Here is a 12,969-nt window from a genome sequence, read left to right on the forward strand (position 1 = left end):
TTTACACATCTTAGCGTATGTTTAATAAAATTCTATGCTCTGGAATGGCCTTAATCTGCAAATGGCTTAGGTGACCTTTTTACTAGGTTAACTTACAACGAGATGATATTTTGTTTAAAACATAACAGAGAGTTGTAGCGAGTATCTAAATAATAGTTAGAAAAATATTATTATTTGGATATATTAAATTTGTTTATATTAAATTATGCTAAACTGCTCTAAAGATTCTCTAAAGTTTTAAACAGCCATAAGCAAAAGTACTAAGAGAATTTGAAGTTGCTTATCGTGTTTTTGTATTCTTAAAAGTACTTTCGGGTTATACAGGCCTGGGTGTCTGTAACCTCCTAAGATGTCTGACAAGATTTGTTGCAATCAATAGTGTTAATAGGACCCGACTTTTTTTTAGGGCCCGACATGCCTGTCTTTACACTTTACAACAATTAAGAGAGAATAAACTCTGTTTTTCTTCAGATCGACTTTTTATGATTTAATTTACAAAAATCGGGTTTTTAGGATTTGCTCCTAAAACCATTCTTTTGACACACTGATCTGCCTATAGGTCTATAATTGGATATGTCGGTAATTCTTAGCTCTGATAACAATGATGTTATGCTATGCAACGAGTACCTCAATCTATACTACCAATCGGTTATTGGTCCTATACAGAATCAGTAGCTTTCCGATCTTTACAAAGGAGTATACGCTACGGTTGGTTTTTCTTTCCTTTTTTGAGTCATCCAACAGGATCTACAGCTATTAAATAATAAGAGTACTGTAACCAGTGATCACATTTGTAGTAATAGCTGCAACTGAGTAAAGAGAGAAGCGCGGCCCAGAGTAATCAAAATTAGACAAAATATATTTAACCAAATTTTCGAATGGAAGAGAATAGCCATTTGAAACCGATTAAGGAACGGTATCCATGTGCCAACAAGCCAGATGTGCCTTTAAATTCTGGGTACAAAAGATATGAAAGAGATAATCATATACAAAATAGAAGGCAAAATAGTCGATTTCTATTTACACATGATTGTTTTCTTTCATATTATTGCACATAAAATATGAAGGGGCCTCTGAAATTATCTACAGCCTACAATGAGTAGCTTTGCTACTGGTGGTATAAGAGAAAAAACACAATGAGCTTGCCCAAGCCCACGCTGTCTGTAGCCCAGAGGATGGGTAAATTCGAAACAAAAACTACTATTGACAAAAGTCACCAGCACCATCTTGCTTTCGGTGTTTCTAGCTATTTATTAAGCTTCGTATTTTTTTTCAGAGCCTGAGATCAGACACTTATTATTATACTAATTTCGCCAACTATACTAATTCCACTAATTTTGGATTATTATTGCACTGAAACAATTCCAAGAGACTCCAAAGGGTAGACGTTGTTGGTGATTTGTTTTATCGACACTAGCGCTAGTTTTCACTATTATTAGTTTCCGTTACTCTTTTCTCTAGTATATTGCAAACTAATACATCTATGTGCAATACATGCCGTTTTAAAAGCTACCAAGTTATACTGTAGCAGAAGTGAAAATTTAAAAATTTGAATATTTTGGCACCAAATAGTCAGTTGTTCAGTATATTAAAGCCAAAACTAGCGATGCATTTTTTGTACTTTGTGAGCTCCCTTGCTTTCTTTTTGTTTTTTTTTTCATTGAATTTGTTTTCATTGAATTTTGTTTGTTTCCACATTTTTTGTCTCCATTTTCTATTTTGTGGGCTTGGAAATATAGTCTAGGAACGGCTAGATAGATAGATAGATAAACTTGAATTTTCACCAAAATCTTCATGGCACTGCCAAATTTCTTTGGTACAGTCACATTATTAAGCGATGCAAAAAAAAAAAACACTAATCAATCCTCCTGACTTTCATTATACATTATTACAAAACTAGGTATAAAACTCCTCGCTAACCCTGGTGGGTACAGCGTACCAGCTGAAGTTTCTCAACAGCCACTGCAACCCTGCGTGGGAGTCGTTTTGTTGTGGATTGAGGGGGGAGAAGGATTTTGTGGATTGGGTGGATCAGAGATTTTCTTCCGAAATCCATGCAGAGTTTCTCTCTTCTTTTTTCCAGTGTTTGCATTTTAAACTTAGTCAGCAGCTCTACAGACGACATTTCTGCCTGCTTCGAAACTACCATTAGAGCTCTTTCTGAACTCTTTCGAGCCTGGTACTTTGCTCAGCCGTCAGAAAATGCTAACATGGTGGCCGGCGTTCTCCCCCAAAAATACACCCTGCAGAACCTCCCCGCACTGCAAAATACACTCCATGGAACCTCCCCCCCCCAACCGCAGTATTTAGAAAAATAGAAAATGATGGAGATTAATAGAAAAGAATTTAAAAAATGTCCATGAAAAAACTATCATAGGTAGTGCATTAGCGCTGCCTAAATAAAAAACGATGTTGGCACAATGTTTCATTATTTATTTTTTTTTTTTTTGGGGGGGGGGGGGGGGGTTAGACTAGGACACTTCGTATTGGAGATGTCGTCGAAACTTTAAAAAGGGCTCATTCAATTGTAAACTGAAAGGGTTAGTGCCCAATTTAAAAGTCGAAAATGAGTGTTTCGAGATAGCCATTTTGTTCAGCGTGGTTGAAAGGCCCGAAAATTATGTCTTTGAGGATAACAACAACACCCCCTCCCCTCCCAGAATCCCCAGGGCAAGGGATTCTTAGATTCAAGGGATAAAGTCTTTTATAGAAAGTGTGGTCGTATAAACTTTGAAGAGGGTTCATTGGATTGATAATCAGAAGTTCTAGTACCCTTTTTAAGGGCCAAAGGGATCGGAGAGCAGCTACCCCCCCCCCTTTCAGCACACCCACACCGTATTTTCCCTAAATGCATCAAATAGACATTTTTAAATAGCCATTTTATTCAAAATAGTCCAAATATCATACAACACGACTTTTCGGGTTGAAACAAACCCCCAGAGCCTGGGGGCAAGGGTTGTAATTACGCCCCGAAAAAATTTAAGGTCTTTATTGAAGGGATATTTGTTTAACTTTAGAGGAGGCTAATTTGGTTGAAAATTGGAAGTTCTAGTTCTTTTTTAAGAGTCAAAAGTGATGGAGAGCAACTAACGCCCTCTTACTACCTCTATTTTAGCCAAACAAATCTGATTGAAACTGTGAGATAGCGATTTTGTTTAAAATAGTCCAAGATGCATATAACAAGGCATCTAGGGTAGACACAACCCCCAAGAGCCTGGGGTTAGGGTTGTAGGTTATATCCTGGGGGCCTATTAGGTTTTCATGGAATGGATGGTCGTATAAACTTCGGATGGGGCACATTTGATTTGAAATTGGAAGTTGTGTCCTTTTAAGAGTCAACTCTGATTTGAAAGCAACCAGCCTCCCTTTCCACGTTCATCATTTTCCGAAACATTTCCAACCAACATATACTTTAGAGGGGACTCATTAAATTGGTAATCAGAAGTTCTATGGCCATTTTTAAGGATAAAAGTGATCAGAGAGCAGGTACCACCCTCACACATCGCGTTCTCCCGAAATACATCCAATATAAATTTGTAAATTTTGAGACACTCCTTTTATTCAAAATAGTCCAAAGATCATGTAACAAGGCTTATGGGGCTGATATAAGCCACTAAAGCCTGGGGCGAGTGTTGTAAGTTATGTTTCTAGGGCATTTAGGTGTGTATGCTGGTAGGAACTAAGACATTTCAGGAATGTCTCAAGAAAGACTGAGGCTATTAAATTCAGACTTTCGGAGCTACTTCTACTAATACTTCTAGTCTTAAAATATAACTAAATCAAAAGTTTGTAAATGTATCCAAGCTGTCAAAGAGCATAGATAGAATTTTTTGGGAAAGGTATTAAGTTTTATTTTTCAGGGTCCAGATTTTCAAGAGGATGTGTGTTGTTAAAAATTGTTGAAAAAGTTTCTCTAACATACATATAGCAGGCCAAACTATGAATTCTTAAAGAAAAAACAAAAATATTTAAACTATTACTTTCTTTTCCCTGAAAAAGACTTTGTCGATATAAAACGAACAGAAATTAATTAAAAAAATCTTTCTCCACAAAATAAGTTTTACAAAGAAAAGTAAAGAACTTCATTAAACTAAAAATAAGCAAATCTAGAGTCAAATAATCTATCAAGTGTAAACTACCACAAATCAGCATCAATAAATAAATGAAACCCAAAACGAGCAGAAATTACAATAAAAACGAGCAGAAATTAACATGAGTAGGGCTCGAAATCCCTATACCTTCTAAATACCGGGACATAATTTGAACTTTACTGAAAAAAAAAGACATTTGAAGTGTTTTCACTATTTTGACTTTAATAAATTAAGAAGTATTAAGACTTTAAGGAATAAATATCAGAATATGCATATTAAACTGACTATCCACGGTTATTATTATTTTTTTAAGTAAAGTACAAATTATGTTCTGGTCTTGAGAAGACATGGGGGTTGTCAGCCCTAATCCTTTTAACTTTTGCTCGTTTTGCCTTTGACTAGGTCATCTATTGTAATTTCTGTTAGTTTTGGGTTTCATTTATTTATTAATGGATTTGTGGTAGTTTTACTTTTGGAAGAATAGAAAAACCATCTCATAGAATTTGACGACGCTTTCGTCCGTAAAAAATTTACAACAATAAGAATTTGTTGGTTCCATAGACAACTACACTTTCAAAGGAGATAAACCTTTGACATTATGAGGTATATCTTGAAACATGGACAAACCTAAAAGCGACGCAAATTAATCAGTAAGTTTGCCCCTAATTTGATAAGAAAATTAGATTTGAATTCTTTTTGTTTTTGAAGAGTGCATTTTCTTTGTGATAAGGGGGACGTATCGAGTTCTACCTCTCCATTTACCTATGTTGAAAGTCGATGTGTAGTGTACTCATTTTATTAGATAAAAAATTCAACTTCAATACTTTTTCTTAAAGAATTGAAAAATTCACAACTAATTTATCAAATTATCGATTTACTTTTATTTTAGATTAAATTAAAAAAAGCTCTTCAACTGAAAGTAAGGAGGAACATTAAACGAACAGAAACTATCCCGAATACGAAGCCGTTGCCCCCTCCTCAATACCTTGCTCTGTTTACCCTTCTTAGAAAATTGGGACAAACCGTCAAACTTTCGTTAACACTAAACTTAATAAATCTTATATGTTTGGAATCAATATAATAAGCCGATTCTTTTGATGTATCTATTGATATCAAAATTCTGTTTTTCAGGGTTTCAATTAGCATTGAGTGGCGTCTCTCCAAAAAATTTCGTTGCCACGAACTTTTTGATTATCTTGAACGGTACACTGTCTTCAAGAGCTCACAATTTGCACCTCCACGAGCATGGACTTAATTACTGAGAATTAATTAGTATTTTGAATTCATCTACTGCAGAATATTGTATACACGTAGTTAACTTTAACTCATTTTATTTCATAGTATTAGCTTTATGGTTATTATATCTCAATCCACTATAAACCCAAGTCAGGACTTTTAAGCTCAGATGGCTTTCCTTGAGCCTTTAACACACAAAAATGGACGCAATATCAACGCTCACTATTAGGAAAATGCGCTCTCAAAAACCAAGACCTACTTGAGTCGGGTGATAGCGATGATTGTTAGTTGTCATAAACGGGATTCTTGCTTAACTCATGACAACTTTACATTCAGGTATTAGGAAGTCGAACTTCGTGGAAAGTATTTTTTTTAGCTAATCCCCTAGTAAAAACACAGTGCAAAGCTAAGTCATTTACAAGGCTATAATTTCCTCGAGGGCCACCACACCTCCATGTCACCATGCAGTGCCGGTTGCAGTCAAGGCTAAATATTTGAATAGCATGGAATCAAATGGGATAGTAAGACTTTCATAGACTTTGATATGCTGATGAAGTCAAACAATTTCTTTCAAAATATTGGGTTCAAGTAGGAACAAAATCCCACATATTAGCTGAATTTCAGATGTCAGGTGAGGCAGAAAACGCCATATCCTGCAGGAAGTATGTAGGTAAAATGAAGAACAGGCTATAAAAAATTCCCGCTCATTTCCCTATTAGACGATCTTCCACCATAGGTAAAAACAAACTTACTCAAAATTGCGATTCAACTAAATTTTTAGAAGTGGCGCCGCTGATTGTATTTTGATTAAATAATAATAAATAAAAATAAAAGAACATGTATTTAGTTTCTTTTATTTTTATACATGGACTTGTCAGCTTTGACATACAAATATATTTATGTATTCTAATTTTTAGGAGGTAATGCGAACAACAAGTACAACGGGTGAAACAAACGTACCCCAACTTACGATTCAACTTAAGCTCCCCCTCCTCCCAGATTATCTCCTAAAGTTTTTTAAACCGACGCCGCTGATCGCATCAGTTTTTGCATCAGTGCAATCAGTGACGCCACTGATTGTTCAGTGAATTTTTATATATGGCTTTATCAGGTTTGAAATACACATATATCTATGTATTCTAAATTTTAGGAGGTACACGAGCAGCCAGGAAGAGGGGTGAAGTAAACTTACCCCCACTTGCGATTCAATATCAGACAATTTGCTTGAATGAGTTCGGTGGCTTGCATCATCATCAAGATCAGTGCCTTCGGATAAACAATCATCTGTATCACCGCTAACATCTTTAGAGTCCTTGAGAAATGAGTTCAAATCTAAGATCTCTGGAAAAGTTACCCTGGAAATAAAAAGTTTCTAGAATAAAAATCCCTACCCCAAAAAACACAAATTAATGAAAGTTTATTTAGAAAAAGAAAGACAATATTTACCAATTTAATGAATCAAAATTCCTATGACATTTAGCATTAAGTTTAGAGGCAAAAAAAGTCAACCCAGCTCCAAATGGGTAGTTGAACAGTTCCTGGAGAAACTGGCTCCCAGCTCCTGGAGAAACTGGGAAAATCGGGAAGCCAAAATAAAAACGACACATTACACTTCAGGCCAACGGCAGAGAATCATGAGATAGGTACCTACGCTAGGCAGACCATTGGTCAGCAAACGAAAAAGTTTTTTTTTCTACATTTACAACAATCTCGGGACTTATTACACCGCATATGCTTCACATATTATTATTGTGTATATACATACATACCATTATTAGATTAGTACATACTTTACAGAACGTATGCATCAAAATATATGCCCTAAAACAACCATAGTAGCACTTCAAAAGGAAAAAGAAAGAAAACAGATGTACAATCACTAAAAAATAATAGAAGAAGCGTAATCCCAGCAAAGAAAATTACCAACAAGTGCAGGGGAAAAAAAGGAAATATTTCACATGACATATCTGAACATATTTCATAATCTTAACTATGCGTGAATTTGTATCCAATAAGCGAGTAGTTTACAGACCTGAATGGACCAAGGAAAAATCAATCAGGGAGACAAAGGGGTTCACAATCTCTCCTTTAGCAAAGAGAAAACGGTAAGTACAGATAGGAGTCATCCCCCATTGTCATCCCAGATTTCCCATTAACTACCAGAGACAAAAGAAATTCTAGACTGACAACCATTCACAGATTGTCCACACAAAACGACAATTTTGTATTATTATTAACAGATTAAATTTAGTCAATTTTAATGTCCATTGTTATGTATAACTCTTCCATTTCAACCTATTCAAAGCCTCCCTCTTTACACCCTCCCAGGAAGTTCTCATTTCCATTAAATCTTGCTTTACGATATCCTCCCAACCCAATTATGGACGGCCTGCTTTCCTTTTAGCTAAAGACGGTTGGCCGAAAAGGATACTCTTTGTCAATTTGTCATCCTTCATCCGAAGAACGTGCCTTAGCCATCTCAATATTCCTCTCGTTATAGCCTTAGAAAACAGGATTGAACCACACTTTTCGTACTGTCTCCTGTTTGAAAATGGTCAGTCAGTCGGTTACTTAAAATAATACTGTCTTATTTAAAATGTTATATCCGTTTTTCGATTAGTTTTATTTGTAAATGGAAAAGCAGTGTGGTCTTAGAAATTATTTATGTATAGCCTATGAGTGGCAAAAAGACCAACTATGTTACTCGAGAAAAATTGTTACAACAAAACAATCAGCCCAAAAACAAGCAGTTTTCGTTTTTTGATTGTGGCTAAATACCCTTCTTCTACTTGAAGTCACTTTGATCAGGGTCACTTAATTCATAGCCATTTAGCCTAGGTACTTTATATGAAATTATCTATACGACTTTATAAAACAAATTATAAACATAAGGCAAACAAAGAAGCATTAAAACTGAAACACTTGGCCTGTTTCCAATTCCTGCATGGAGTGTTAAAATTATCCGATATATTTAATAATTATATAATTATACAATCTGTTATAGAATTTTTTTATTTTTCTAATTTAATTTATTTAAGTTTTTATTGTTTTTATATATCTATTTTATATAATTTTATAATTTAATAGTATTATTTTGGTTTACTCACGTGTTTAACCATAACCAATGTACTTTAATGTATTTCAATATGCAATTGAATCAATTTGGCTGCTAAAAACCCACTTAGTGCTTAGTTTCCAAAATGAATTTATTGTGATTTTATTTTCCTATATCCAAATTTTTACAGAATATTTTTATGAACGTAAAAAGTTGAGTAAATATTACGTCTTTGTAATGTTAACATGCCAAAAGCATATAAACTAGACTCAATTTATCTGACACCTGAATGGCTCATTTGACGCTGCAGCCGTGAATAAAGTTTTTAAAAATGAAATATCGAATAAAAACATGAAAAGAAAGTATAGGTCGAGGAAAAAAACCATTATTCGATTTTATGCTTCAAAGTACTACTATCGAAATAAAAAACAAACATCAGATGTTATAATGACAGAGAAAAGTATCAACAAAAGTTGAACAAGAACATGTTTGCCAACCGTTGTAATATATCACCAACTAACGTTACTGATTTTTATTACTTCCAAGTAATTTCTTACCTACACTTTTTGACTAGTCTAGTCTCTTTTTTAAGTGTATGTATTTTTTTTTCTCTCTAGTTTGACTTTTTTTGTAATGTCTTTACATATGTTTCTAGGCCTGAACACAAAAAGAAGGAGAAAAGTACGTATAAAACTTACAGAAAAGTACATTAAAATCAGAATTTTCAAACAAAATGAACAAAAAATTTGAAATGTTTCAGTGTTTCTAAGAAAAAACAACATAAATGCAAAAATTAATCAGGTTTTCGTTTTTAGTGTTTTCGGGACTTGTAGCCAAGTAACCTTTTTTTCTTTAAAACAAGTGACAACCCTGACGAATCAATATATAAAGAAGAAGATCCAATGCCAAAGACAACAAGCGATTATTCAATCTTATCCTTTGAAGTGTTATAATCGAAATCAAAACAACAGTAAATGGTATAATTTTAGTGAGAAGTATAAAAAAAGGGTTGCCACCCTTTGTTTTATACCAGAAACTAACTTTCCGGATTATCATTACTTTCGAGCAAATTTTTACCTGCACTTTTTTGACTAGTTTTTACATAGTTTTTACATAGTAGTTTTAGTTATAGATGTTTTTACAAGTATCTATACTTCTTCTTGCTGTCTAGTTGACCTTTTCCTGCAATTTGTCTTCGTGTGTGTGTTTTAGGCCTATGTTATGTACAATAGAAAAATAAATACATTTAAAATCGCTTCAGAACGAAAATCCCGAATTCTCTACTGAAAATGAATCAAAAATTTCCGAAGTGCTTCAGTTTTTCGAAGAAAAAAATAAGGCAAAAATTAATCAGGTTTCCGTTTTTAGTGTTTTCGGGCCATTTAGCCAAATCATTTTTTCGGGGGCGACCAATGGCATGCCTAGAGACGAATCAATCTACAGAGAAAGCAAGAAGATCAAAGCAAAATATAATAGCTGATCATTCGATTTTATCCTTCGAGGTGCTATATTGAAATCTAAACAGCAACAAACAGTACAATCTCAGAGAAAAGTATAGAAAAAAACTGAACATGACAAGGGTTGTCACCCTTTGTGATAAATCACAAACTAACTTTCCAGATTTTTATTACTTCCATGTATTTTTACCTGCCCTTTTGTGACTACTCTAGTTTTTTTTAAAGTATATATACTCGTTCTTGCTGTCTAGTTGGGCTTTTCTTACAGATTGTTTTCACGAGTGTTTTTTAGGTCCACATGTAAGATAGAAAGAAAAAACATACATTTAAAAAAAAAAACCCCAAAATCTCAACTGAAAATGAAGAACAATTTAAGAAGTGTTTCAGTTTTTCTAAAAAAGAAGAAAACGCAAAAATTAATCATTTTTTTCGTTTGTTTGGGACATTTAGCCAAATACTCTTCTTTTTGGCATCGGTGGCAAACCTGGAGACGAATCAATATTACAGTGAGGAAGAAGAAAGGAAGAACGTAAGGATTGGTATATACAGAAAGGGAGAAGATTAAATGTCAAAGAAAATTACCGATCATTCAATTTTATCCTTTGAAGAGTGCTATAGTCAAAATCGAATCGTTTTAAATGAAGAGTTAAAAGATACGGAAATTTGCTAAACTTTAGTCCTTTGTGGGCATCACACTTTTTCCCACACCGGTCACAATGATACTGATTATTTCCGTCCAAAGTTTCAGGTTGCACAAACGCTTTTAAGGACTCCTCAATTGAACTATAGGCTGCACTGGATCCAAATGGACGAACAGGAAGTGGCACATCCAAAAATGTGTCTTCACGAGCTTTCTCCTGATTGCACTCCAGGCATTTTAGGTAGTCAGTCATTTTACCTATAAACAAAAATTCATAAACATGGAAGCCACAATCCAATGAGGTCAATTTGACCAGCCCCATGTTCAATAAGTTTGTTGCAATTGGCTTTTTTAATTCTTGGCGGTCTAAAGTAGAGCTGGACAGGTTTTTTCTTAGGAAAGGGGGCCAAATGTTGACTTGCCCCCCCCCCCCGCTACAATACCAGTACTGTAATATTATAATTTTTTCAATTTTAGCCCATTTTGCCTCCCCCAGGGCATGCCACCCGGGGGGCTTGCCCTCTCTGTCCCACCCTTACATCGTGCCCTGTTTAATGGTTAATACCAATTATTGAATTGCAATCAAAAGCACTTATTGAATCCCAATGCAATAATATCTATTTCCAATAAAATCGGAGGAGCATATACTATTATTACTACTAACAACTTTACCACAGCAGCAGGCAACCTGAGGCCAACACAGCTACGCACGCTCCTCCTCCATCCCAGTCTATCCAAAGCCACCCTCTTTACATCCTCCTAGGAAGTTCCTATTTCCCTTAAATAATTCTTTACGTCATCATCCCATCACAACCGCGGACGACCTGCTTTCCGTTTAGGCCTAGACGGCTGGCCGAAAAGGACAATCTTTGGCAGTATGTCATCCTTCATCCACATAAAGTGTCCTAACCAGCTCAATCTTTCTCTTATTCAACGCTTTACAATAAGCTGAAAAACAGCACTGAATAAAAAAAAAACGTAAAAAAAAACAATCAAAATACCAAATCTTAAGCCCCGAAGAAAAATGAAATGCATAGAGAATAAATTTTAGACCCTATCTCAATCATTATACAAAGCTAAACCAAGATGCAAGTACTCCGGAGAACGTCGAAACATAAGCGACACTAGATTTTTTTTCGCGGGTAGACAAGTCAAATTTTCCCTTGAACGCAAAAATTGGCTTCACCTTTGTAACACTAAATTTTAAAGAATCCAATTTTAAATTAATTTATTTCAACAAATATATAAAAATCTGTAGTTAATAGTGTGGTGTTATTATTAGATGTTTTTTTTTAGAAATTACAAGTCGGTTTCAAAGTCTCGAGTTGGTTTCAAAGGCATTTTGAGAAAGTTTCTGCCAAAATACCTGTTCCAGGGTAATATACACTGAATTGATGATGAAGAAGGATATGGGCGGAGCTTTTATACGCGCCAAGACTGTAGTAGCCAAATATTACTAAGTCGTGATTATGCTGTATATAATTTATATACAGTGGCCAGTTCCAACGACTCTTTAATCTTAAATCTCAAAACCAATTCAGTGTTACTAAAACAAATTGGAAAACCAAGCAAATATTTACAATATGTAAAATAACAAACGCGACTTGAAGCAAAATCACAGATTTTAACATCTCGAAAAAGAGGGATTGCGGGAGGCCAACTGCGTTAAAAAGAGAACTTAAATATCACGACGATAGATACCACGTAGCCTACTATTGAACCAAATACTTTTTATTTTTTCTTGAATATTTAAAATCAGAGGTACTATCGGACCTAGAGCTGAACGGTCGTCCAAATGTAATCGTCTTCAATGTCTCTCAAGTTTGGCGGCACTTTTCCCACCCATTACGCCACACTAGACACAGGATCGAAGTGGAAAGTTGTTAGGATTAGTTTTACACAGTATTCTTTCCAATTATAAAATTAAAATACATAAAGAAGTTCGCTGACGCTGCTAAATGTCGATTTTTCAACTTTGGCGAACGGGACAAAATGCTGTAGACATGTGTTTTTGCCAGAAAAATCTTTGCAGGGGAGTTTATTAGGACAATCTTGCATATACCACTCGATTCCCTCTTTAAGCTGAATTCAGTGGTATAGCTAACTCGGAAAGTGACTTTTCATTTATGTACGCGTTTTTTCCTTTGGACGGCCGTGAGGTGTAATAAGGTAACCTCAGATAAACAACAGTATAAAAAACCGGAAATGATTATGCTGTCAGAAATTGATTCAGGTTATTACCATTGATGGGATGACATTTTTTAACAGTAATAAAAAGGCGTCTGTCTTTGAGCTTACTAGAAAGAGAATCACCATTGTTAATTCGACTAGCTTTAGAACTACTAAGTAAAATAATATTATCAGCATAAAGTCCAAGAGATAAGGGATGTAGATAGTGAACGAAAACACTCCACTAAACATATATGAAAAATATAAGGGGATAAACCTCACCTTGCCTAATTCCAGACTTCAGTGATTTTTTTTTTAAAT

The 12,969-nt window shown here is 34.8% G+C and overlaps 1 protein-coding gene across 4 annotated transcripts in view; it reads right to left on the reverse strand.

Annotated features, from left to right (window-relative positions):
* Positions 1-12,969, reverse strand: part of LOC136036070 (ubiquitin carboxyl-terminal hydrolase 47-like) — a 136,168-nt gene that overhangs the window by 76,475 nt on the left and 46,724 nt on the right. For all 4 annotated transcript variants that reach the window (XM_065718030.1, XM_065718031.1, XM_065718029.1 and 1 more), the window contains 2 exons: positions 10,422-10,737; positions 6,520-6,682 (listed from right to left, as the gene is read on the reverse strand). In XM_065718030.1, coding sequence (XP_065574102.1) covers positions 6,520-6,682; positions 10,422-10,737 — 479 coding nt within the window. The remainder of the gene's footprint in view (positions 1-6,519; positions 6,683-10,421; positions 10,738-12,969) is intronic.

This window comes from Artemia franciscana, chromosome 15 (genome assembly GCF_032884065.1).
Source record: "Artemia franciscana chromosome 15, ASM3288406v1, whole genome shotgun sequence".
In the NCBI taxonomy this organism is placed as follows: Eukaryota; Metazoa; Arthropoda; class Branchiopoda; order Anostraca; family Artemiidae; genus Artemia; species Artemia franciscana.